Source organism: Rhea pennata, chromosome Z (assembly GCF_028389875.1).
Source record: "Rhea pennata isolate bPtePen1 chromosome Z, bPtePen1.pri, whole genome shotgun sequence".
Classification (NCBI taxonomy): Eukaryota; Metazoa; Chordata; class Aves; order Rheiformes; family Rheidae; genus Rhea; species Rhea pennata.
This window is the reverse complement of record NC_084702.1, coordinates 82,119,766-82,146,532: the sequence shown is the minus strand read 5'-3', so window position 1 is coordinate 82,146,532 and position 26,767 is coordinate 82,119,766. Positions and strand designations below refer to the sequence as shown.

The 26,767-nt window shown below is 41.5% G+C and overlaps 1 protein-coding gene across 4 annotated transcripts in view; it reads right to left on the bottom strand.

Annotated features, from left to right (window-relative positions):
- Positions 1–9,014: 9,014 nt before the first annotated feature.
- The window catches only part of MALT1 (MALT1 paracaspase), a 40,055-nt gene continuing 22,302 nt past the window's right edge, over positions 9,015–26,767 (bottom strand). For all 4 annotated transcript variants that reach the window (XM_062599333.1, XM_062599334.1, XM_062599335.1 and 1 more), the window contains exons 11-17: positions 21,289–21,466; positions 19,851–19,925; positions 18,609–18,736; positions 15,107–15,256; positions 12,366–12,523; positions 11,427–11,552; positions 9,015–10,340 (exon numbers count right to left, since the gene is read on the bottom strand). In XM_062599333.1, the coding sequence (XP_062455317.1) occupies positions 9,876–10,340; positions 11,427–11,552; positions 12,366–12,523; positions 15,107–15,256; positions 18,609–18,736; positions 19,851–19,925; positions 21,289–21,466 (1,280 nt within the window). In that variant the 3' untranslated portion in view covers positions 9,015–9,875. The remainder of the gene's footprint in view (positions 10,341–11,426; positions 11,553–12,365; positions 12,524–15,106; positions 15,257–18,608; positions 18,737–19,850; positions 19,926–21,288; positions 21,467–26,767) is intronic.

Sequence of the window (26,767 nt, the reverse complement as noted above, 5' to 3'; positions counted from 1 at the left end):
GAAGGAATTTGAAGTCAGATCTGAAAACGGTTTATCATTCATGCCTCCGTGCTACACGTATTACTAAATATCTACAGCACTGAATAACAGAACATTCGGGGGTACTCTCTGACCAGTTTTTGCTTTACAGAGGTTAGGATAGGCTTATTTAAGCTCTCTGGCTGCCCTACCACCATCAGAGAGAGAGGTGCCTACCTCCGAAAGGTGGTTTATGCTATCCTACCTCACATACCCACGGCAGGTAGAGTGAACTGTATCCTCTTGTAAGATGGCACGATAGGACAACGAGAAAGTGCAGCTGCCTAACCTTCAGAGAGGTGAGATGAACCCTAACCACCAGGTTAAGTCATAAGAGAGCCGATCTGAGAGCTGTTTGATCTCATGGGGTTCTTCAGTGAAATCATCTGCATACCAGGTTGATGACTTTTCATACTAATTTCAATCAACTTCAGAAAATGAAAGCAGAGATGCTAGCAAGATGACTAAACTGATTTCTACCTAAAAAAACAGACAAGGAAGTCCTAGTCATTTCCTCCTGCATTTGCTGTAACACTTCTGAGTATGTGCGGGGGCTGGTTGCTGCGGTAACACATACTCCACAAGAATTGTGGTCTCTCACACTCACTGCGCACAGCAACAAAAGTGGTGGGAAACAGCGTTTTTTTTCTTGTCAGCTTTTAAAATAAGCCTGGTATGACTAAATTTCAGCAGTGATACCTTAGAAATTAAAGAACTGCAAAATTTTGATAACATGCAGGCGTTCTTACTCCACTCCTAAACTACTGCAATTACTAAACTGATGAACTTAACCCGCTCACCAAAAAAAACTCCTCAACTCTTCCCTCTTACACCTAATACTCTAAGCCTATCACCAATTCATAGCCAGCACACTGGATCTCCAAATGTTATACCTGAAAAAGTGAGTAGATCTTACTCTGAACTAAAATTCTGTGCAAGGAGGGGTTAATACTGAAACGCATTGTACTTACACTAGTCTGTAATACACATCAAGATGAATGTAGCCCTGAGGGCTTAATTTATGAGAGAATTGCCAAAGCTATTCATTAGCTGACAAGGAATGTGGAGAGTAGTTGATGCATGAACAAAAGCAGCATCTACAGAGACAGCAAAACCTGCCCTGAAACCTCTTAGTGATTACTTAGTGCAGTTACATAGTGCAGATGGTCTCTGAGACAATCTAAGGACTCTCAAGATCTAAGGCCTCTCTCTCTCTTTTATTGAGATGGTGACCTGCAGAGCTTTATGTAGATATAGAAGGTACATGCACTGATACCATTTCTGTGGAAGATCAAGGTATTTCTCCAATTCAATAATAACAGTGCTTTGCTCCAGGATAATACTCAAATACAACAGGAAATGGATTCTGTGATTGAAAAGACAGCACTGTTCCCTCTGATCTAGGACTATCCAAATGCCTCTTGCTGTTAAACTAGTTGCATTTTGAGAGAACTAACAGTGTTTCACCCTGTCCAAAGAAAACATTACAAACTGTATTAGGTGAATGCACTATGCGAGCTAAAACAAGGATAAAACTTAACCCGTTGTATTTGGCTACTTTCTTCCCAAAATCTCGACATTAGGTACGAAGCTAACTGTTTTCTGTGAGTTCTGGTGTTAGATGGAAAAAAACAGGGAAACCAGCTAATAGTCTCTAACACAAGAAGGTTCCAGATCTCAGCTGTGCCAAAGACAAGGCCAGAGAATTACTTCACTCAATACCTGTAAGCAGGGTCGACTTGAATTCCAATGAAATATTTTGGCCATTTGATGGATCCACCATATAACAACTGTTCTGGCATTCTCACCGCATATGCTATACGATTAAAAGCACAATAGGGCAGATTTATACAGGACTATAAGAATCATTCCTCCTAAATCTACCAACTACATTGTAATTCTACAGTGTTGCTCAAGACACATTTTGAGAGCGAGGACATATGCCCTATAGAACTTATCCAAACTGCAGAATGCAGAAAATGAAGCGGAGTAACAGAAAAAGATGCTCACAGGGGACACACGAGCGTTTCACCTTTTTAAACCATATGGATCTCCTTCAGTAGTTTGCCTCTGCACAGAGGTGCACAAGAGGACGCTCACCCAAAGTCAGCAGCTGGTACAGTGTTGTCCTAGCACTTTCTCCCGTGGATCAGAGAAGGGCACGGCCAGTAAAATAAGCAAAGGCCAGGGACATGAAAAAAAAGGCCAAACCAAAGGCCAAATGAATCCCCAAACCATTAATTTTGGAAAGTTCTTTCTTTATAAGCCTCTCGTGCTCCTCTGCTCCCATCACCTGCCCCCTTCCCCCACCTCTCCCTCCAAAAAAGGAAGAGTCTTAGAATTTAAATGCTGCATTAACACTAGCTTCTTGCATTTACTTTATCCGGACTTAGCGCAGAATGAGGAGGAAGAATGAAAGGAGGGTAATGGCCTTTCTGAGGTGCAGGAATGCTTTTGCCAAAGAAGCCTGAGCTTAAAGCATTTCTTCCAAATCTATGCAACTTTCAAAAATAAATCACATACTCAAATAAATCACACAAAAATCTAAAGCTATGAATAAAGCAGCCAACAAATTAACTCAATTTAGTAGATACTTCAAGTCAAAAATAAATACTATTCCCACACAACCATGCTTCAGAAAAAAACCCAAGGCTTCAGTTCAGAAAGGGCATCTCAAGCCAGGGAGCTTGAACAAATGCCTAAGTTTAGTCATGTATTTTAATCCCACTGACTTCATTACGACTTAAATGTTGGCTTAATTTATGCATACTTAATTACTAAAGTGCTTTGCTGGGTATGGGCCAAAGGAAATGGATGCCTCTCAGAATTGTCCTAAAGAGCCAAAACATTTCACCCTAACACAGAACAGATCAGAACAGCTAAAGCAGGTCCCAAGGGCAACAAGGCACTAAGAAAATGCCTTCCTATAAGCATCCCTTTTTAGTTAGGGTCAGGATGACAAAGCTCTCCCCCACAGATCCTACAGGCACGGGCAGGAGCGCAGTCAGTAACTAGCTCCAAACCTAACCATGGGAATTGCTCAAATAAAACAGTTCTGGTGAGGCCCCAGCAGAACTGACTCAGATTCTAGACGCAGCACGCAGCCCTGGGCAGGAACGTCTCCCGCATTTTACAGGGGACTGCATGCTCCTTTCCATTCTCCTGCTGTGCCGGGCTGGAGAGAGCCGCACCATGTCACTGTGGTCCTTCCCGGAGAAGGGAGGAGAGACGGCAGACAGGCATCAGAGCGCGAGGAAGGGCTCTGCTGCCACTTAATGACATCAGATCTCACAGATTACAATTTATTGAGGAACTCACTGGATATCAGTGTCATCTAGTCCAACCCTCAGCATAGCCCCATACAGGGATTGAACCCATGGGCATTAGCAGCACCACACTCTAACCAACCGAGCTAAACCTGGACTTCAACCATGCTGGACTCTAAGGAGCGAAAGAAATCTCTGCGCTAAGCAGCTAACTAATGTGACAGACATTCGCAGTGTCCAAGGGCTTAGCACTGGAGAAGAGGAAGGAATAGCTTCAGAAGTGCCATGGGCAAAGCTTTCAGATGCATCTATAGGTGACCGTCTTTCAGCCCTAAGTCACTGAGCCAATCTAACAGCTTCCTGCTGATGCCTAGTGGTGACTCCGCTCCCACCTTTCCTCTTTGCTTCTCTTCCCCATCTGGTGGTCCCAGGCCCTAATCCCATCTTCCATCATACTGACTCTTAACTCATCTGTCCCCTCAAGTGAGCCAATTCAGAGCTCAGCTGGTGCACAGATGGGCCAGGTGAGCCCTAGAGCCAGCACAACGGAAGGGACGAGACCGTCCTTCCGGCAGGGTGTTATCAGTTCAATTGTCTTCTCTTTGCCATGTTCAAACACTTCAAGCGTATTAGGTGTAGGTCCTCAGAGGTCAATCGGTTCCTACATAGGTCAATAAAGATGGGTTTAAATTCATGTTTCAGACCATGTACTAAAACATGGAAACTAATCAACATACATTATGACCCCTTAGCAGTGGAAAATTCCCATACCACTGACTAGCTGTTCTACTGTAATGCCCCAGACAACTGCCCATAGTTAGTTTCAACTCATACCAGGAGAGTTACTCACACACACAGCATCGCTGCTCCTGCAAACCTGTCCTGTTATGAAGTACACCTGCAGAAACATGCAAACACAGCCGGTGAGTCCCCCTGCCTTTCTTCAGGCTACTTTTAAGGTTTAGATTCTCTCTCTATCCATATTTCTCAAGCAATTTGACGACATATTACTGAAATCAATTTGGACATCTTTGTGAGATGATGGAGAAATACCACCTAGGCTTAACCAGCAAGAAAATCAAGATATCACAAGTTAGAAGACATATGAACTTGTGAAAACTGGGTGCTCAGTTTGAAAAATGTGCACACGTCCAGAGTACATGTGAATGTCATTATTCAGTACAACTGAATGTTTCACTTCAGTTGAAGCTCATGGTTCAGATCTCCGCTTCTTTCTCCTTAAGGAAACTTTACTCCTACTATATGCATTGTTTTAATCCAGTTTTGTTTTTTTAAAAAGAGTAGGAGGAGCACAAAAATATGGTAACTACATATCTACAGACATATCTTTTTGTGGACCATAATTTATTGCAACAGTAACAAAAGGAATATGTCTCTATATAAAACGGAAAATTGTGACACAGCATCAGCTAAATATTACAGTACTAGATCATATCTCAAGCTATAATTCGATTTATAAGTCAATTACACAGAATAATTAATGCATAGGTACATCTCATTCATTAAAAAATATCTCACTACTTAATAGTCTCCAAAGCAGAAAATTAGAAAATCAAGCTCATTTGTAGATTACTTCAATCATGTCCATCATTATGGAAATAAATACACTAATATCCATGTTTATCTGCTAGCAAAGTATGTCCATCTTTCAGCCTAGACAAATTTGAAGATCAATAGATCTAATTAACGCTTCTGTTCATACTCCAAACTGGACTAGACTTATAACCACAAACAGCAGCTCCCTTTGCATCCAGTCAAAACATTGTAAGGCTCTATAAGGCTAGATCCCACCAGAAGGCAGCATTCTCAGCTGAAGAGTTAATCTGGTTTCTGAACTGCGTCAGTGAAAATCAAATATTCTTTTTTTATCTTTTTTGCTATCTATTTAATGTAAAGCACTACAATGATTTTCCAAATGTCAAAAATTATTTCAAGGCAAGGTAAATAAATTAAGTTTTCATCAAAGCAATACTGCTTGTCAGTATTATCAGGGCAGGAGAGGATACTGCCCATATTAACTCAGTTGAACAGTAATTACCTCACATACTAAATATGTTTATCCTTTCAAAGCATCAAGACTTTTAAAGACCAAATCAAACATCTCCAAATGTTCTCAAACTAATTGCCAGACATACACACGTACATAACAGATTTTTCATTATTTTGAAGCAAACCCAAACATTTAACAAGTTAATGTGGTTTTTTTGAATGGAATTATTCAACCTGAACATGCAAAGCAGTTTGCTAAGCACTAAGTGTACTCTTCTGAAAACAGATCAAAAGCTTTGACCAGCTTCCTTTCCCCAGACAAGTACCCGTTAGAAGTGAGTCACCTCAGGTCGATTCCTTCATCGCATCTAATCTGAGGTATCTTGAAAGTTAAGCAGCTAGCCCAAGTTAGCTCCATATACTCCCTTTGGTCAAACAAGTAATCAAGCACCACAGGAAAGCAGTTAATTAGCAGTTATCCCATGTCTTCCAGCATGGGATCATTTGCCTTCTGAAGATGCCTTTGCCTCCATGCTGAATAGTGAAATTCTGGATCCCAGAGTCTAGAGGTCCTAGGAGACCAGCTTACCTTTTACACCGAGGCTATGGAGAGACGAACTTCATCTTTGAGCTCCAGAGCCAAGGCACATAGGTGGAAGAAGCTGCACTATGATATACAGTAAGTATCAGGTCGTGAGAGGAAGTGCATGTCCTTCACCTTCTGCAGATTGGATTTAAAATAGTTTTAGCATTTATCTGTTTGTGTGCTAAAATCATTAACCCGGGTTTTCACAGCTGCGCTCAAGACTCTTCCTTCTCTTCCTTCAAAATTTTTATTTGAAAGAATATGAATAAATTTGCCTGGAAAGGAACTGAGCAGGACTTTCTTTTCATTTTACCTAACTACAAAAAAGGCAAGGGCTAGTGTCCAGGAACATCATCCCTGCACTTAAGATGGACAAACCTCGAAGTTTTCATTCATCTTGCCCCAATATCTTCAGTCCTCAGCATGTCTTACGGTGAGATTGACCACACACCCGTTCACTTGTTATGGATAGAGAGGTACTTTTAACAAGCATAAAACTTTTATTTAATTACATCTCACATTTCAATTTACTAGTCATCCTGAACAGAAGACCACCTCTTCACAAATCGGATCAATAAAAAGCTCAGAAATACAATTTATTGCTCATTTTGAACAGACCACCTCTCCACAAATCAGATCAAAAAAAAAAAAATCAGAAATATTTGACATGAAAGAAAGATTTTTGTGAAAGAAAGATTTTCATAACAGCAATCTACCACACTACAAATCTGACTTTGATCCTCTGATGGATTGTAATCTAATGCCCTTAAAAAGGGGATAATGCTAGTTTACTGGCCAAGTTCCTCTTTCCTCCTCATGTTTTATTTTCCCTTCACTGCTCTTGGTAGAACTGTCAGGTTCTACCAAGTATTGAACATCTGACTAGAGAGGAGAAAGCAGAATGCAATAGAAGTTGATTACTAGCCCAAAGCAGACTTTGGGCTCTTCAGAGACCTACTTGGAGGAGTCTCATCGGTTAAGGCCCTAGAAGGAAGGGGGCTCCAGGAGAGCTGGTGAATATTCCAACATCACTTCCTCCAAGCTCAAGAGTGGTGCATCCCTCTGAGTAAGAAGTGCAGCAAAAGGGGCAGGAGACCTGCATGGGTGAGCAAGGGGCTCCTGGCCAAATTCAGACAGAAGAAGAAAGTAAACAGACTGTGGAAGAGGGGACAGGCTGCTTGGGAGGGTTACAGGAATGCAGTCAGAGTATGTAGAGATGCAGCGAGGAAGGCTAAGGCCCAGCTGGAATTGAGTCTGGCAAGGGATGTCAAGGACAACAGGAAGGGTTTCCTCAAATACATCAGCATCAAGAGGAGGACTAGGGAAAATATGGGCCCATTAGTGAATGGGGCGGGGACCCTGGTGACAGGGGGTGCAGAGAAGGCAGAATTACTGAATGCCTTCTGTGCTTCAGTCCTCACTGCTAAGGGCAGCCCTCAGGAATCCTGCAGCCTGGACGTGAGGGAAGGGAGGAGAAGGGAAGACTTTCCTTTGGTTGAGGAGGAAAGGATTAGAGACCTTCTGGGCAGGCTAGACATCCTCAGATCCATGGGTCCAGATGGGATGCACCCACGGGTACTGAGGGAGCTGGCGGATGTTGTTGCCAGGCCGCTCTCCGTCATCTTGGAGAAGTCCTGGAGAGCTGGAGAGGTGCCTGAGGACTGGAAGAAAGCCAGTGTCACTCCAGTCTTCAGAAAGGGCAAGGAGGAGGACCCAGGCAACTACAGGCCAGTCAGCCTCACCTCCATCGCTGGAAGGGTGATGGAACAGCTCCTTCTGGATGTCATCTCCAGACATACGGAGGACAAGAAGGTGATCAGGAGTAGTCAGCATGGATTCACCAAGGGGAAATCCTGCTTAACCAACCTGATAGCCTTCTCTGATGGAATGCCTGGCTGGGTAGATGAGGGGAGAGCAGTGGATGTTGTGTCCCTTGACTTCAGCAAGGCTTTCAACACTGTCTCCCATAACATCCTCCTATACAAGCTCAGGAAGTGTGGGTTAGACGAGCGGACAGTGAGGTGGATTGAGAACTGGCTGAAAGGCAGAGCTCAGGGGCGTCAGCAGTGGCATGGAGTCCAGCTGGAGGCCTGTGGCTAGTGGCGTCCCCCAGGGCTCAGGACTGGGTCCCATCCTGTTCAACTTCTTCCTCAGTGACCTGGATGAGGGGACGGAGTGCCTCCTCAGCAAGTTTGCAGATGATCCCAAGCTGGGAGGAGGGGCTGACACACCGGAGGGCTGTGCTGCCATTCAGAGAGAGCTGGCCAGGCTGGAGAGTGCGGCAGAGAGGAACCTCCTGAGGTTCAACAAGGGCAAGTGCAGGGTCCTGCACCTAGGGAGAAATAACCCCAGGCACCAGTACAAGCTGGGGGCTGACCTGCTGGAGAGCAGCTCTGCAGAGAAGGACCTGGGAGTGCTGGTGGACCATTAGCCAGCAATGTGCCCTTGTGGCCAGGAAGGCCAATGGTGTCCTGGGGTGCATTAGGAAGAGTGTTGCCAGCAGGTCGAGGGGGGTGATCCTGCCCCTCTACTCAGCCCTGGGGAGGCCTCATCTGGAGAACTGTGTCCAGTTCTGGGCTGCCCAGTCCAAGAGAGACATGGAGCTACTGGAGAGAGTCCAGCGCAGGGCTGCGAGGATGATCAGAGGGCTGGAGCACCTGCCCTGTGAGGAACGGCTGCGAGAGCTGGGCCTCTTCAGCCTGGGGAAGGGAAGGCTGAGGGGGGATCTGATCAATGTGGACAAGCACCTGAAGGGAGGGTGTCAAGGGGACGGGGACAAACTCTTTTCAGTTGTCCCGTGTGACAGGACAAGAGGCAATGGGCAGAAATTGAAGCACAGGAAGTTCTGCCTGACCATGAGGGGAATTTCTTCCCTGTGAGAGTGACGGAGCCCTGGCCCAGGTTGCCCAGAGAGGTTGTGGAGTCTTCTTCTCTGGAGATCTTCAAGGCCCACCTGGATGCAACCCTGTCTAACATGCTGTAGGTGACCTTGCTGAGCAGGGAGGTTGGACTAGATGATCTCCAGAGGTCCCTGCCAACCTTACTGATTCTATGATTCTATTAGCTACCTCCAAGTAAGCAGAGCATCAACAATTGATCATGACACATACAGGAGCATGAAAAAAACTGAGGACTGAAGAAGATACGATTTTTAACACTGGAATATTAAAACACCACATTTTCACTTCTGGAAAAAATCGTTCTTTGCTCAGTTCAGTTACATTAGGTATTACCCTTATTACCCTATATGCTCAGCAGGAGGCTGTTATAACATACACTAATACCTAAAATACTTATTTAATGCAGTATGTACGAAAATACCTGGATACTAAACAACATTTATCATGTTGTGGCTTTTTTTTTTTTAGTATCAAGTTAAAGCATACAAAACATGGAAATTGCTCTCTCTGCTTATTTCATCAATATTTTTCCTCTGATGACCATACACGGCTATTTTGTTTTTGTACTAGACGAGCAATTCCTCTGTTGGCTGAAAACACAAGACTCAAGAAACATAACGCCAACAGGTTCTGGAGGAGAAGCAGCAGGGAAGATCCAAGGCTTTACTCTCTCAGGAGAGACTTTGACACCAGCACCAAGGTCCGGTGCGTTCTCTCCCTACCAGAAGCAGGCAGCTTTCTCACAGGGATGGATGCTTGCCTCTCTGTGCGTTAGCTGCTTGTCTGCCTGTTCACGGAATGGGGAACTTGGAGGAGTTCAGGTTTTTACTTGTATCGGATTTAAAATGGTAGGAGAAAACACAAAATTCATGCTTTTTTATTCCTAAATGTATCAGTCCAGTTTTGTCTCTTTGGATCTGAGTAGTTTTCCCTGAGAGTAAAAGCAGACCAACCTACATCCTGCCCTCAACCTCAGCACCATCTCTAGACACTCTAATCCCTTTGTCACCAGACCCTAAACTCCAGAAGACGGATAAAGTGTGGATGCTTGCCAGTTCACGTATGAAACTCTGGTCCATTCTGCACAAATCACAGCTACTGCTGTTTAGAGAACCTGAGGTTGTCAGAAAGAAGGAATTCTAGTTCAACAGTGTCATCAGTTGTCTCTATTGGTACGTTACTCTTTTCCATGTGGAGTGAGTAATTCTGCACTTCGTGTCTTGAAGTTAACATACTTGAAGTCCCATTGCAAGAACAGGTCTCTGGTTGTCTAATGCTGTCTGAACAAACAGTGTTTGGATGATAAACACCTAGACGGGAATTTGGTTTGTGATGACTAAGTAAATAGTATTTAGTTTTCACTGGACTTGATTCTACTTGTTTATGAAAAGAGTTATTAGCCACGCAACAGGTCTGAAGACAGCTATTATTTCTGAATCCATGATGAAGGCCTAATTTAGCAATAAGGGGCTTCCCAACATTAACCTCCTTCCTTTCATCCATTGTGTCTTCTATTCCTGGATACTCATAGTGCAGGCAAACAGTGAAGATCAAGTGCTCCTGCAATGGAAGGAAAATAAAGTTATATTTCCCCCAAATACAAAATAAATTTCTCCAGAGGGATAATTTACTGGAGAAGGAGACTGATCCTTTTTAGGAGCTAAAGACAAATGCTAAGCAAGACTGTTAACTTCATCAATTATATATTACAAGAAAAGTTTAAGTTCTGCACTGATGCTGCTTAATACATCTAAGAAATCAGTGGGATTGCAAAGGGAGTCCATTCACATAAAATTATTGCAAACTCCCCTCACATCCACGAAGGCAGTCGGATATCGCCAACGGTCTCTTACCCTGATAACCTGAAGATGATCAGGAAAAGTGCATTTTCCCTATTTTCCTTTTTGACCCATGTGACAGACATTAGATGCTTCTGTCACAGATAGAGCTATTCTCATAGCTCTTCAGGCTAATCACCATAAGCTATGAAGGAATTAGGTGAATTCCACGCTTATTCAAGGTCCAATTTACCACTATTGCTTCAAACTCCACTTAAAATTTAGGTAATTCAAATCAACCTATTCCTGGATATGCAGAATATGCAAGTAGGAGATTTGAATCATGTTTCAGGCTGCATACACAAGGCAAAAATCTGATTTCCTGCTACCGCCAGCAAAGTCAGCAACACAACCCCCTCAAAAAAGTACCTGCTTATCAGAGATGACTAAAATTAATCTAAAGTTTGTCTCCTTCACTGTCTGAAAGTACCTCAGAACTTGTTTATCAGAGTACCTCTTTTGGTTAATGCCTGCTCACCTGACAGTTTTTATTTCTAAAAGCATTTATATTTCCCCACCTGCCAGAAGCATTGGGGATCACACACCAAGTGATGTCCAGCACAGACGTTCACAACACAGAGATACAGGAAACAAAAAAAAACTTATGGTGCCACACTATGCTAAAGTGAGGAACCTTCAAAAACTACACGCCCAAGAGCACATGTTGGAATGGAAGGAGATGATGTATGATATTTTCATCTCCTACTGATGACTACCTAAGATGTAACTCTACTTCATCCTCACTGAGCTACAAAACATAAGAAAATCCCCACAATGTGCACAAGGCGATCTTTACAAATATATTAACCTTTAGCTTTTGCAGCGAACTTAGCCTGGTGTAGAGACAGTGTTTGGGAAGGTCCTTTGACACTAAATAGCTTCCAGTTTCCTCAGGAGTTCCTTTATTGGCCTCTTTAGGATCCACATCCAGGTCCTATTGCAAGAAAGAAATGAGAACTGAATTCAGTTCCAAAATAGTTAGGAGCATTTCCTTTATTAATGTCACCATTTCCTTCTACTTAAAAGGAAAGACGACACCAGTCTTGGATAACATGCAAAAGCCGCCAAATTCGTTGTTGATCACAGGTAGAAGAAGTCACATTTGTTTATTTACTCTCTTTTGTTGATGCTTCCTCTCACAGTTGCTGTGCTTCCTTAAAGGATGCTCTTTTTTACCTAAATCCTACTATGAAATAAGGTACCATAGCAGTAATTCTCTAGACTATAAATACACGTATTTATTATGCATATTAACTCAGATATTCATAGGGCATCATATTTTATTTATAAAGCATCAGTAGTGTCTTAAGTGCTTTACAGAAAGAACATTTTCTGCTTCTAAGGAGCTTTTGGTTTTACTCTTGTCCTTCACACTGCTCAGCTGAGTAATGTCAGTGGAATTGGACAGGAGACCACTAAGGTGCAAAGAACTACAGTTAAAGCCAAATAACTCCTGCAAGACAGATTTGTCCTCAGCTCTCATAGCGACTACTGATATTAAATTTCTTTAGTTATAGATAAGCACTGGATATTAGATGGTGAAAAGCAAAGGAGACTGAAAAGATGATCAGAGATTCATTTTTACATATTTATATAGATATTTGTATATACATATACACACATGTGCACCTGGTTTAAACATTTTACATTCATTTTATTATGAAAGGTATGGTCTGACATGGACAGATCAGACCACTTTCAACCAGAGCGGATGGAGATCACTGAAACACCAACAGGAATCACTTACGAGTGCAAAGTCTGTAACATAAGCTCTGCAAACTACTATTTCAGGTGGCTTCTTTACTATTCGTGTGTAGATTATCATGACATTGGAAAACTCTGCTGCAAATCCCAACTGAATCTGAACACCACATTTGAATTCAAGATACATACTTTCTGGAAGCTCTGCAAACAAATAACACATCATTACATTTTAAATAAAAATACATATTTTTGTTGAGATATTCAAAAGTTTTAAAGGTACAGACCTCTTCCTCCTGCCCTCCCCTCTACCTATCACTTATATATTTATATTGAAGCAATTACTAGAAGCTAACCAGGCAACACTGTTTTCTACTTGCAGCATCACACGGTAACTGACTGACGCTGCTCTAGAGAGCCGACTCCTCAAATGCTGCTTCGCATTTTCTTCCAACCTCTGTACAGCTGGCACAGCAACATTTAATGGGACCAGAATATAGCTTACTGTCCCAAGAATTTGTTTACGCTGTATCTTTAATCAAATTAGTAAGGTTAACACAGTACACTTCCTGCATACAGTAGCTACAACCATAACATTTTAGAGAACCTTTGAATTTGACAGTAGAAGAAAACATTTCAGGTTCAATCTTTTTCTTTCCATAGTGTGTGTACAAATCCACAAATTCTAGCCCACAGCACTTCGTTGTAATTTGCATCTTGCTCAAACCATAGGAAAGTATCTACACTGTCTCCCATAACATCCTCTTAGGCAAGCAAGCTCAGGAGGTGTGGGTTGGAGGAGTGGAGAGTGAGGTGGATTGAGAACTGGCTGAAAGGCAGAGCTCAGGGTCGCCATCAGTGGCGTGGAGTCCAGCTGGAGGCCTGTGGCTAGTGGTGTCCCCCAGGGCTCAGGACTGGGTCCCATCCTGTTCAACTTCTTCCTCAGTGACCTGGATGAGGGGACAGAGTGCCTCCTCAGCAAGTTTGCCAATGATCCCAAGCTGGGAGGAGGGGCTGACTCGCCTGAGGGCTGTGCGGCCATTCAGAGAGAGCTGGCCAGGCTGGAGAGTGCAGCAGAGAGGAAGCTCCTGAGGTTCAACAAGGGCAAGTGCAGGGTCCTGCACCTAGGGAGAAATAACCCTGTGCACGAGTACAGGCTGGGGGCTGACCTGCTGGAGAGCAGCTCTGCAGAGAAGGACCTGGGAGTGCTGGTGGACCATGAGCCAGCAATGTGCCCTTGTGGCCAGGAAGGCCAATGGTGTCCTGGGCTGCATTAGGAAGAGTGTTGCCAGCAGGTCGAGGGAGGTGATCCTGCCCCTCTACTCAGCCCTGGGGAGGCCTCATCTGGAGAACTGTGTCCAGTTCTGGGCTGCCCAGTCCAGTGGGGAGAGTCCAGCGCAGGGCTGCGAGGATGATCAGAGGGCTGGAGCACCTGCCCTGTGAGGAACGGCTGCGAGAGCTGGGCCTCTTCAGCCTGGGGAAGGGAAGGCTGAGGGGGGATCTGATCAATGTGGACAAGTACCTGAAGGGAGGGTGTCAAGGGGACGGGGACAAACTCTTTTCAGTTGTCCCATGTGACAGGACAAGAGGCAACGGGCAGAAATTGAAGCACAGGCAGTTCTGCCTGACCGTGAGGGGGAATTTCTTCCCTGTGAGAGTGACGGAGCCCTGGCCCAGGTTGCCCAGAGAGGTTGTGGAGTCTCCTTCTCTGGAGATACTCAAAACCCAGCTGGATGCAACCCTGTCTAACATGCTCTAGGTGACTGTGCTGAGCAGGGAGCTTGGTCTAGATGATCTCCAGAGGTCCCTGCCAACCTTACTGATTCTGTGATTTTAAGTTTTCAAGGATTAACATCATTTTGTGTCTCTATACTTTGAACTGATGTTTCTATTTACATGTGAAGCAGATTTTCAGGGGAATTATTATACTGCAACAACATATACATAACTTCATATGAATAAAAGGTTGTTCTCTTCCCAAATCCCAAACAAATTCTCTTCTACACATAAATAAAAATATATAAACTGTAAAATAACATTGTCTTAGAATTTTTGCTTTGTATTTCAGTCATTTAACAAACAAGAATTAATGGTTAATCCCAGAAGTAAGAATCTCTGTCTGTAGAAGAACCTGCCTCTTCAATTAGTTAAGTCTTTAAATTGGCCCCTCAGCCTCTGTTAGAACTGCAAAATTTTAACTCATACTCCAGTGTATTTAGCTGAGAAATCTTTAAAAATCCACATTCCTAGAAGAGTCAGAAAGTCTGAAATTCCTTTCACCCTAATTTTAGTTAACTGTCTCAGCTATATTTCTCTAAAACTCCACTTCCATCACTGGAGGAGACATTTTTTACTGCACAGCTCACCTGGTAATTTTAGATGCTTTAGAATATTAGTAATGTCCTAGAAATGTCACAAAACCACCTAGAAATGTCACAAATAAAAACAGAGCACAGGGTGATTATGCCAAAGGCAGACATCATAAGAGTCCCCTACAGTGTCTGTTGGTCTTAAACTCTGGTTGTCACATTTTTCATTATAATAGCATGTAGAAGTAATCCTCAAACCAAGAATGTTTGAGATTTGAAAATATTAATGAAAATTCAGATATGAAGTCAATATTATTCAATATTACAGCCCATGAAAAAAATACTTCCCTGAACTAAAGATTAATAAGAAGTTTGTCCTCATATTTTTGTGGGAACTATTTTAGTTCAAGTGATTAATACCCTAATATGAAATTCCCACCTTGCAGGTAGGATCATCTAGAAGTAGACTGTACCGTACCATGAGCTTTGGCCCACTGTAGATTCCGTGCCAGAGACTCTGCAGAAGATATGGTTTGTTGAATGGGATCAGTCAGTGCCCTCTTCTCAGATAAACTGCTGCGGATCTCCAAGGCTTGCTTGCCTTTGGTCAGGTGACACTTGCCCATATCTAAAAATAAGATGCAAATCTCTCTCAAAATCAGTGCTGTGCAAACTCTAAATTAACTACATCACTACGAGGTTGCCCAGTTGCTATGGTTATGACAGTGTTGGGACTTCCACGTAAACTTGCATTTTCAGAAGTATTCCTTTCCCACGTTTGCCATTCATTCAAGGCTGCAGGTTTGCAGAGGTTCACAGAACCGTGAGGAGCGGCTAATACACCACACGGTTGCGCACTGCAATTCAGATGGACCTGGGCAGGCTGCAGAGTTGGGCAGAGAGGAACCTCATGAAGTTCAAAGGGAAGTGCAGAGTCCCTCGCCTAGAGAGGAATAACTCCATGTACCAGTACAGGCAGAGGACTGACCTGATGGAAAGTAGCTCTGCAGAAAAGCCCCGGGGTCCTGGTGGACAACAGGCTGACCATGAGGCAGCAATGAGCCCTTGTGGCCAAGAAGCCAACGGTCTCTTGGGCTGCATTAGGCAGAGTGTTGCCAGCAGGTCGAGGGAGGTGATCCTGCCCCTCTGCTCTGCCCTGGCGAGGCCTCATCTGGAGTGCTGTATCCAGTGCCACGCTCCCAACACACGAGAGGGAGTTACTGGAGCAAGTTCAGTGAAGGGCCATGATGATTAAAGGACTGGAGCATCTGACGTAACGAGGAGAGGCTGGGGTTGTTTAGCCTGAAGAGAAGGCTTAGTGGGGCATCTGATCAATGTGCACGCATATCTGAAGGGAAGGTGTAAAGAAGAGAGAGTCAGACTCTTTTCAGTGGTGCCCATGGCAAGAGGCATTGAGCATCAGCTGAAACATAGGAAGCTCCATTTGAATCCTAGAAAAAATTTTTTTAAGGTAAGAATGACTGAGCACTGGAACAGGTTGCCTAGAGAGACCGTGGAGTGTCCGTCCTGGTAGAGACTCAAAATCTGACTGGATGTAGTCCTGCGAAACCTGTTCTGGGTGATCCTGCTTGAGCAGAGGGGTTGGATTAGATGACCTTCAGAGGTCCCTTGCAATCTCAACCATTCTGTGAACTAGAAAAATCCTGAAAAATTTCAGGTTATGAGTTTATAAAAACATGAAATGATGAAGGTTATTCAAGTATAACATTTTAAGTCTGAATGTTTCTCTGGAACATGTTTAAGTGTTATCAGTGTTGCAATGTACTTGCTAAAACCTGCTGAAAACAATGATGCTTTCCCTAGTGCTGATGCAATTTTTCCTCATACTTACAAATGCACATGTGCACACACACAAGCTGACTGAAACAACTGCTGAAGATCCTCTTTTTCCATTTGATTATGTGGAACCCACGCGCAGCCAGAGCGCTATGTACTGCTTCTGAATTTTGTTCAATTGTCCTCTGCCTTCTACATTATCTCCCTCCTTATTCTTTTGTCTCACTGTTGGGACACTAATTCCCATTCCAGATCCCAACAGCAGCTGCCTTTGTATCTCCTCCATGATAAATCTGTATTTCTTTCTGCTATGATTTCAAGAAGAATGAGGCAATTAAGTAATGGGTCATGTGTTCAGATATCTAAGAGATACTCAGTTATATTGTGCATAATATTTGAGGAAGTTAGGGAATGTGGCTACAGGCAGGAGAAGCCACGAACAAAAAACCTCAGATTATACTGACTCATACTCAAAGAGTGACAGAAAGGGTGTCAGGGGAAAGAGGGGGAAGAGAGTGTTTCTGTATGCTTGTTCAGTATATAATTTGTAAACTTCTTATCCTACAGGAAAGAGTGATTGGTCTGTGGCCATTACAAAAATGTAGGTGGGTATCTATTTCTACTCCTTCTGCCTAGAGCAGGTTGATAATTGGAGCGTGTGGGTATTCCCCTTTAAATACCTAATGACAACACTGATGCTGGTTTGGGCAGATTATGAGGTTCACTCTCCACAAAAAAACGACTAGTCAGAATGTCTCAGAAGGCAAGAAAAGTGGAGGAAACAAATGAGGGGCCTACTTCAACATAAAGAAGTTTCAACAATGCTGGCGTAATGAATTTGGGCCTAGGTACAGCAGCTGGAGAGCATCTAGCAGGTGGAGCTTTCCTACCGCTTTGGCAAGGCTTCAAGGAAACGCAGCTATAGCTAGCGCTCATGCTCTAGTCCTCTACTGCAAAGGAGAGGAAAGGGAGACCTCCAATTCTTCCTTTGTATTTAGGTAATGGCAAAAGGAGTGGTACTATAAACAAACAAACAGCACAACTCGTAATGCAAAAAGCACTCTGCTTGACTGCAGGGCTTGCAAAAGAAAAACATATCTCCCCATGCAAAAACAATCGATTTCAACCCTAAAGTTTGAGATGAATGTTTTAGTCTTAACAGTCTCAACATCTACAGATCGTATTTATTTCTTCAGAATAATTTTGACATCTTCTGAATAAAAAAAGTTTCATTAAACTTTTAGCTATTAAACTTTTCATGAAGTTTCTGTAAACACAGAAAATATGAACAGTAAGTTTGTTTTATGGGATCTAGTCAAACAATATACCAGTTTTCTGTGCATTTAGGAACCTTTTGTATTTTTTCTGCTTTTTGGAGCCAAAAGACAGACTGGGCCAAATTATGGCTGCCATTACTGAGCTGCCATCCCACCAAGTATATTGGAAACAACAGCAAAACTCGGCTGATTATGTGGATTTGAATTTCCTAACTTAGGAAGCCAGGCAGTGCCTTTATTCAAAAAGGCAATGATTTACCTACAAATAATATAATATACAGACAGATATTGTCTTTGTTAACGGCTGTATCTATTCTTCTGTGCCTTCAGGAAATGCTTGCACAGAAGCAATACCTCTTTCAGCAGTTTTCACTTTACTGCTTCTCCTGTCAATTATAGAAGACAATAACTGAACAGAGTCCACTAAAAGAGCGGATTTTGACGTACACTCTTTGATTAAGAACAAATAATTATCATCACTATAGCATACCTGGAGGTAGCAAGGACTGAGTCAATTGCTAAAGTGAACATGGAAGTGAGCAGACTACCAGCAGAATCAACAGCGTAAGACCAAAGAGCAGTTTTAGTGGATGGACAATTCAAAGCTCCATGCAGAAAAACCTCTTCAGAACAAGTAGTTCATCATGCAACAAGGTACACCAGAAAGAAGAGTATAATACTGCTATTTTCAAGAAGCTCGAATCTCTTTACAAATAGTAAACTTTGTTCATTCTGCTGCCTAATAACACCCACTTTCTGGTAAAGCTGATCTTTTAACAAAATGCAACAAGAAAGAGCCTAAAGAAGGGTACCACATTTGCTGTTCAAGAAGAATGGCAATTAAGCAAAGAAGTGTTTACATAATACAGACTGAAAAGACAGTTAATGTAGTAAGCTAGAGCTCACCTTCTGCAACTTCATCTAGTAGCACAGTAATCTTCTTGTCTTCTAACAAACGTTCCTTCAAGAACTTCATGAAAATTCCATTAGCTAATCCAGAGTGCTGAATTTCAAAAGCTTCTGCTCCTTGGCACCTAAGAGATCACCATTATCAGAGAAGGAAAGGCATTATAAATGTTATATGACCTAAGGTCAACATGACGAGAAATGGAGTAAAGTTTCGTTCAGGACTGCGATAGAAGGAAATCCTACAATCTGAAAGCCAGGTTAAGTCTAGAGCCAGCCTGCTCTCTATACTATTGCAATGTTTGTTTGCAACCAACTCATCTAATTTCATGCTTACAACAAAACCATACCAGAGATGATGTCAAATTCAGTTTACATAAGGAGCTTAAATTTCTAATAGAAGACTATTAAAGCTCTTGACTATTTCTAGTCAATAGCTTTTGCATTTTGTTTGAAAACTAATAGTGAAAGGTTACTTTAGTTTCAGCACAAGTAACCTCCTCAAATAATTTCAGCTGCAGTTGCAGCTTTTTTTCTTTATACCTAGAAAAGGAAAAGCAGTGGTCAATTTCTTCGAATAATTTATTTGTATGTTTACACCTATATGCCTTTTAGAAATTTAATTTGTATTAACACAGCAGATGTGACCACATACGGTGCAGCATGTAGGTCACAGTTCAACTGTTTCACAGCACTGGACCTTGTGCACAGGTAAAGACTGGTAAATACCATTAGCAACATACAGGACATAATTGGAGAGAATCTCCCCACCCAAAATAAGTTAGCACAAACAAATGAAACATTATGGATTTGTGGGTAAACTTTGCTTTTTCCTCCTCTGTGATTGTTCACCTCTAATAAATAGTATTTAGATTACAATTAGAGCATTTCTACAATTAACTATTAAAATAAAAATCAGGAAAACACTGTTCAGTAACTTCAGAGTTGCTGATGCAGTTCTATCGCTAGCATTAGCCTCTATCTGAATGGGAGCATTACTTTACGGAAATCAGAAAATATGCATTTCTGCAGTTGACTGGCTTCTTTCCTGACATCCCACACCAAATTGAATAATTCAAGAAATGAAGTCAAAAAGATTGTGAGAAAATACAGGTAAGGGTAAGTTATAGGCCCTTTAACATCGTAATTGGTGTTTTTCTCTAAAAGATTAGCTATACAATCTTGGTGGTCTGTTCTGGCTTCAAAAAATCTGTGGCATAGCAAGAAAAAAAGTTTCCTTACGTTGCGTATCCAAAAACAATGTTGGCTGTGACCTTCAGAGCATCTAAGATGAGAATTGTGTCATCGTATTCATTTCTGCAAGAAACGGAAACAAAAAATAATTTGAGAAATAGTAACACTAAAACTCTACAGTTATTCAAAACATCAACCAGCTTAGTTCAGAAACTCAGTATTTTTTCCTTTCTTGTAACTCTGAATGAATCCTGACAGCTAAAGACAAAAAAGAGCATCATCAAAACTCTTCGTGAAAAGACTGCAAAGACACATCCAAGTATCATGCATCATCCAGATGCGGGCACACTAACGAGGACATGCTATATTAACCAATACTGAATTTGGCAAAAATCCCTGCAAAGTCACTGATGATGACTACTCATTTTAGACTGCAGTGAAAACTATTTTAATTCTTTCCTTGAAATCATAGTGTCTGCAATGTTGACACATGGGTTATCCAGCAATATTTTCTATTTGAATAGCAGATTTTGAAGCTAAGTTAGATAATGGGCATTTCATTAGCAATGGAGTTGACAGGCTCTGCAAACATGAAGGCTCCCCTAGCAATTTTCTATTATAAAACATAGATAGACCTTAGAGACTGACTTTCGGAAGTGCTGACTAAATAGCCGATTTCAAGTGCAATCTAAAGTAGACACAATATTTCTCTCTCTCTTTTTTTTTTAAACGGGGAAAGAAAACAGTAATTTTTTTTTAGAAAAATCTGCTGAACTAGTTGATTTTAAAACTCTAAATAAAGATAAAATTTCCTCTGCATAAAAGCAGTCCACAAAATCCATGCTTCTTAAGAGTTCCACTTCAGCCCTTCTGTCAAAAACTAACGTGCCTTTGATCATATAGATTCTCACTGCTTCCTGAAATGATCAAGATGGTTAAAGATACAAGGGAAAATATTCACTTTTCTTCTGTAAGATGCCTAACTTCACTTCTTACTAACAAGGCTGCTGCTTTATAACTTTTAAACAAACAACGCCAAAAAAAGCTGAAATAACTCTCATTCAAATCAAGAGGCAGGTACCTGCATGTGGAAACAGGAAGCTGAATCACCAGCTTCACCTTTCTATCTGGAGCCAAACACAAAATGAGTCAATGAATGTCTCCCATTGACTTTAAAAGGGCTCAGGCTGCGAACTCTCAGAACCATGAGCTTTCAAGGACACTGAATTCCCAACCTAGATGAAACGCTTCTCCTCAGCTTTCTCCTAAACTTCCTTCCTACTTTCCCAAAGTAGCTGGCAGTTTTTATCTGCTCTTTTTTAAAGTAGTCTCGGTTGTAGTCTATTCCTGGGGTGAATAAACTGAACTTCATACTTTGTTCCCAAAACTATAGTCATTATACTTCCTCCCCGCATCATGAAGCAAAAACACCTCTCAAATATTTAGTTTTCACTATTCATGAATGATCAGATTAGATTAATTCTACCTTTTCCGACACATATCCAGCAGGAATACATTGAGTCCTGTCTCTTTCTCCTGCATCAGTTTGAGGACGTTCTGTACACATAGACAGTTTGCAGATCGGTAGGGATTTGGAGCATCAATAGGGACCATGAAACTGTTTCCATAGTTTTCGTAGCCATGGCCAGCATAGTACAACAAACCTGAGAAGTCAAAATAGACAGGACTGAAAAGACAGTTCAAAAGCACATTAGAAAATTCCTACCAATTCTACCATGGCCATGATTTTATGCACTGTGTCCACAGCATGCATCTGTGGGAGATAAAGATCATTTAAGCTATTCCAAGTAGGTTTTTTTTTCCCTTTTGTACTGATACGCCTTTGTTAATACAGCAAGAAAGGAAAGAAAAATAAAAGGAAAAATAAAATCAACCTCATAATACACAGACATAAAAATAGAAGTTTTTTCTCATGAAATAGGATCATTCAAATACTTAATGTATAGTGACACATACAATCAAAGACAACTAAATAAAACAGCTCTTAAAAATGCTTTAATTAGGTTTGGCCTCTAAAAGAAATAATCAACTGTTTATTACAACTCCAAGATACGAGCAAAGAACTGTGCCAAATCTAAAACAGGTTCTCTGCATGTGCAATTACAGAGCTTTGAACAGTAGTGAGTTAGTGCAGATCTTAATAGATAGAAAAAGATAACCTCAGTCCAGTGTTACTGGATTTTTTTTTTTGTTTGAAAGATGCTATAATCTTTAAAATTACATTCTCCTCTGAAAAATTTTACCTACTACTACTACTTAACCAATCTGATATCTTCTATGATGGAATGACTGGCTGGGTGGATGAGGGGAGAGCAGTGGACGTTGTGTACCTTGACTTCAGCAAGGCTTTCAACATTCTCTCCCATAACATCCTCCTAGAGAAGCTCAGGAGGTGTGGGTTAGGCAAGTGGAGAGTGAGGTGGATTGAGAACTGGCTGAAAGGCAGAGCTCAGGGGCGTCAGCAGTGGTGTGGAGTCCAGCTGGAGGCCTGTGGCTAGTGGAGTCCCCCAGGGCTCAGGACTGGGTCCCATCCTGTTCAACTTCTTCCTCAGTGACCTGGATGAGGGGATGGAGTGCCTCCTCAGCAAGTTTGCCAATGATCCCAAGCTGGGAGGAGGGGCTGACACACCGGGGGGCTGTGCTGCCATTCAGAGAGAGCTGGACAGGCTGGAGGGCTGGGCAGAGAGGAACCTCCTGAGGTTCAACAAGGGCGAGTGCAGGGTCCTGCACCTAGGGAGAAATAACCCCAGGCACCAGGACAAGCTGGGGGCTGCCCTGCTGGAGAGCAGCTCTGCAGAGAAGGACCTGGGAGTGCTGGTGGACAAGTTGACCATGAGCCAGCAATATGCCCTTGTGGCCAGGAAGGCCAATGGTATCCATGAGGAAAAGTTTCTTTCCTGTGAGAATGATCCTGTCTAACATGCTCTAGGTGATCCTGCTTGAGCAGGGGGGTTGGACTAGATGATCTCCAGAGGTCCCTTGCAAGCTCAACCATTCTGTGATTCTCTGATACTGACATTTCTTAATATTATTATAACTAGAATTCAGAGGAAAATCTTGCCTATACTATGACAGTTATTTTTCAGTTTTGCTGTTTCTTCTGTACAGTCAGTTTCTCCATTTCTTTTTATTTTTTGTATAGGAAGAGGGAAGATATTTTTATATTTAGAGAAAAGAGTGATCATCCTATGATCATATTCAGCAGCACTCCAGAGCAAATTCCTATTACTCAAACTACCAGCAACTCCCTTTTATTTTATCACATCTACATCTCTCTATAGTTTCACGATCCATAACTGCTATACGAGCAACTTCTTTCAATGCTTATCCTAAAATAATCAGTTATATCCAGGTAATCTCCCTTATGTCAATACATAACAGTCAACAACAGTTTAAGTTTAAAGAACTTCAAACAAACACGCAATAGTTTCGTACAGAGAAAATACATTATAAAAGTTTTTCATAACCCTAAAAAAGGGAACTGCAAGTTAAGACAAATTCTGCTTCTGTGAATAAGCAAATCAAATACTAAAACCACACAAGTTTGCTGTAAAATTAGATAACCTCAGTATGTTTTCATTGTCATAAAATGCAGTTACCAGAAGCTTACATGATTCAACAGAGTTTTTCTTCTGCCTTTTCCCTATACTGCTTTTGCTCATCTATGGCAAATTCCAGTTTCTAAAAATATTACTTATCTGTACATAGTTGTTTATGGGTCAGATCTTCAATTAGTGTAAAGTGCTGCAGCTGAATCAATGTCAACAGAGATACCACAATTTATGCTAGTTATGGACACGATCTTCTTATACTGTTACTACTACACGCAGCTGTAAAAGTTGTCACTATAAAACAAATATTCAGTAATGCAAAACCACCCTTGCCCTAACATACTAAAATGACCTATCTTTAAATCAGCTTGTGTAGTTAGGTATGCTAGATGATTTTCCCTTTACACTGCAGATAAATACAAATGAAAATACTTCTCTATATAGCCCTGCATATTCTGTGAAGGAATACTGAGAGATGATCACATACCTTCAAACTAAGCCCTGAGTTCTCTTTTACTTGTAAGCTCTCACGTCATTAACAGCTATGCCAAGACCTTGCAATCTGCTCCATTCAGTCAGCATTACTCAACTTCTTTTCACGGGAAACATGCTTAGTAAAGATAAGCAGCCAGCAAGTGCATACAAGGTAAATCCTGAGATGATGGGGTTTCATTTAATGATGATAAAGAGTCTAAAGGTGATTCGCTTGCAAGAGTCTTGCAAACCAGCAACACTTTATTCAAATAAAAATTAAAGTTCTAAAGGGCACAGAATTATCTGTAATTAAAAATTTAAACAAATACATATATTAGTGGTCTAAGTACAATATTCCTATGGCTATCTGAGACTGGGAAGTTTCAAAAGAGTTAAAAATGAAGCTAAGTGCCAAGTGTCTAACATCATGTCAGCTTAAGGAAAAAGATAAAGCTACTAAATTTGATTTCTAGTGCTTGGATCTGGACCTAAATTGAGATTATATATCTGAGTGTACGTTAGAGACATAACTGGACTAGCGGAAGGGAACACAAGTTCCAAATTCAAAACGTTTTCACTTTCTATAGACTAGGCTGATAAAAATCTGTGTTAAAGTAAAAAAAAAATGCAGAATAAAATCAGCACAGATATGAGCTTTGATAAAACTTTGTTTTAAAATTTTCAGTTCCAATTAAGGAGTTATAGCCATGTTAAACATTATTAACGCTCCCACCACTCCCTCATTACCCTGTTTAACTTCATAACCCTGAAGCTAACTAACAACTTGCTTTCTTTGAACTGACTCATTGATTAGAAAGTGAAACAGTGGACATAGACTATCTTAAGACATTATATAGGAAGCAATAAAGTCCTTAAACACATCAAACACTTATACAGCAGTATCATTTCCCACAACTGAAAGTTACAGTTTTGCAGACTGCTCGATATAGATCATCCTAACGGAGGACAAAACGTCCCCTGCCAAACGGCTTCCTGCCGACAGGACATACCACCGCTCCGAATCCAGACAGTGAACATCGACACACAAACATCCAGCCTTCCTGGATAAGGAAATAACTGCCACAGGAATAAGGAAAACCAACGGCAACGCTGTCTGGGTCAATCAATCGCACTTCAGAGGCAGCTCACCTAAGACGACAATACTGGCGGAGGCTTCTGCAGCTACAGGCCAGTTCCTGCCCCTCGGGGACCTCCAGCCCTGCCTCTGCTCGCTGCCTGCTACGGGGGAATCCGCGCTGCAGCGAACAGAGCAGTTCTGCTCCTGTTCGTTAATAGTTACGGATATACCAACCTGACTTTTGGAATTTATGAACCTTCTACTCCATAGTGACTACAAACAGCTTGAGCGCTGTTTCCTAACCAACTGTAAACTACAAATGAGAACTCATCAGCCAGCCAAAAGAAACTTAGGAGTCAAGATAAGCATCCACAGCTACAAAATATCTCTAAAATGTCCCGTATTTAAATTTTCAGTTTCGAGAAAACTGTCCTTGACACCTTCTGTCCAGAAGAGACTTTTCCGTGCCAGAAAGCTAAGAACAGGAATTCAAGCAAGCAAAAATGCCAATATGGCCTTTAACCGACAGCAACGTGTCTCGAGGAAGAAGAAAGAGATGCATACCATCTTTTTCGAGTTAAAAAAAAAAAAAGTAGAAAATGTAACGAGAAGAGTCAGAATATTATTTAGCAGAATATTTTCTCAAGGAACAGAAATATTTCAGAAATAGCAACTGGATTTCTTTCCTATCCTTGAGCAAATGACCGTTATGCTTATTTGGCAAGTGTCTGCAACAATTAATACACTGAACTCAAGATCAGAAATAAGTCTCTGTATACTCACAGTAAGCAAACATGTTTGGAGGATCTCGTTAGACACTTTGGCACAGCAGTTTTGAGTGGACTCAAGTTCCTCATAAACATCAGCGCTTAAATGATGTTCAGAGTTTTGTTTAGGAAAACAGCCTAATTATTTTCAGTCTTTAAAATGTATAGGTCTACGCTTTTATCCTCTGCAAAACACAGCACTGATTGCACACTGCCTTTAATGTAACATACCGAGGCATTAAAGGAGACAATCATCATCACTTCGTTCATTACTCCTGCTCTTAAGGAACAATATCTGAAATGCCACTTTCCTGGCAGTAAGCAGCAATTACACAGTGTCATATTAGACACCATGGGTATGTGTAACAAGAACTAAACAGGAATAGCCACTGTGCCTCTTATATTTGGAATTATGCCCACTAAAAACGCAATAAATCATCATCCATTTGTGCATTCACAGTGTCTTTTATATGCTCCGAGATATTAATAGCTGCTATCCAGAAAGAATAAAATGACCATATAAATCAAAGTAGTTTACTGCAAAACACTACTTAAAGAATTCTCTGCTTAGCTTTCAGAAATATCAACTTTCTTGAAAAATACAGCTCTTAAAATACAACTTAAAAGCGCCTTCAGACAGTGCTGGTGAGAAACTTATTATAGCCTTTCAGTACTTTGTTTTCTAAATTTGTTGCAGCAAGTACCAAAAAAGATTAAGAAGGTGTAAGAATCTAAAAGTTCATTTAAATGTACAACAAAGTACACCTAAAAGAAAACAACTATCAGAAAGTCTATTAAACTTCACTGCTATAATCAATCTTCATATCATGTGAATTTTGGCTCTGACTTAAATGCTGAAATGTCAGATCAGGCAGTTCTGCACAGACAGAGCACAGAGCATCAGGTATCACACCAGTTAAAAAAAAGAAAAAGACAACTGGCTCAGCCTTCTGGTCTGTCCTAAATAATTTCTAGAGTCATATATGCAACCTTAGCTTTTAGAGAAAAGCCAAAAATAAAGGCAGTCAGCATAAACTGCCCAAAGCCTACAGAAGAACTTTCCTTATGCTCCAA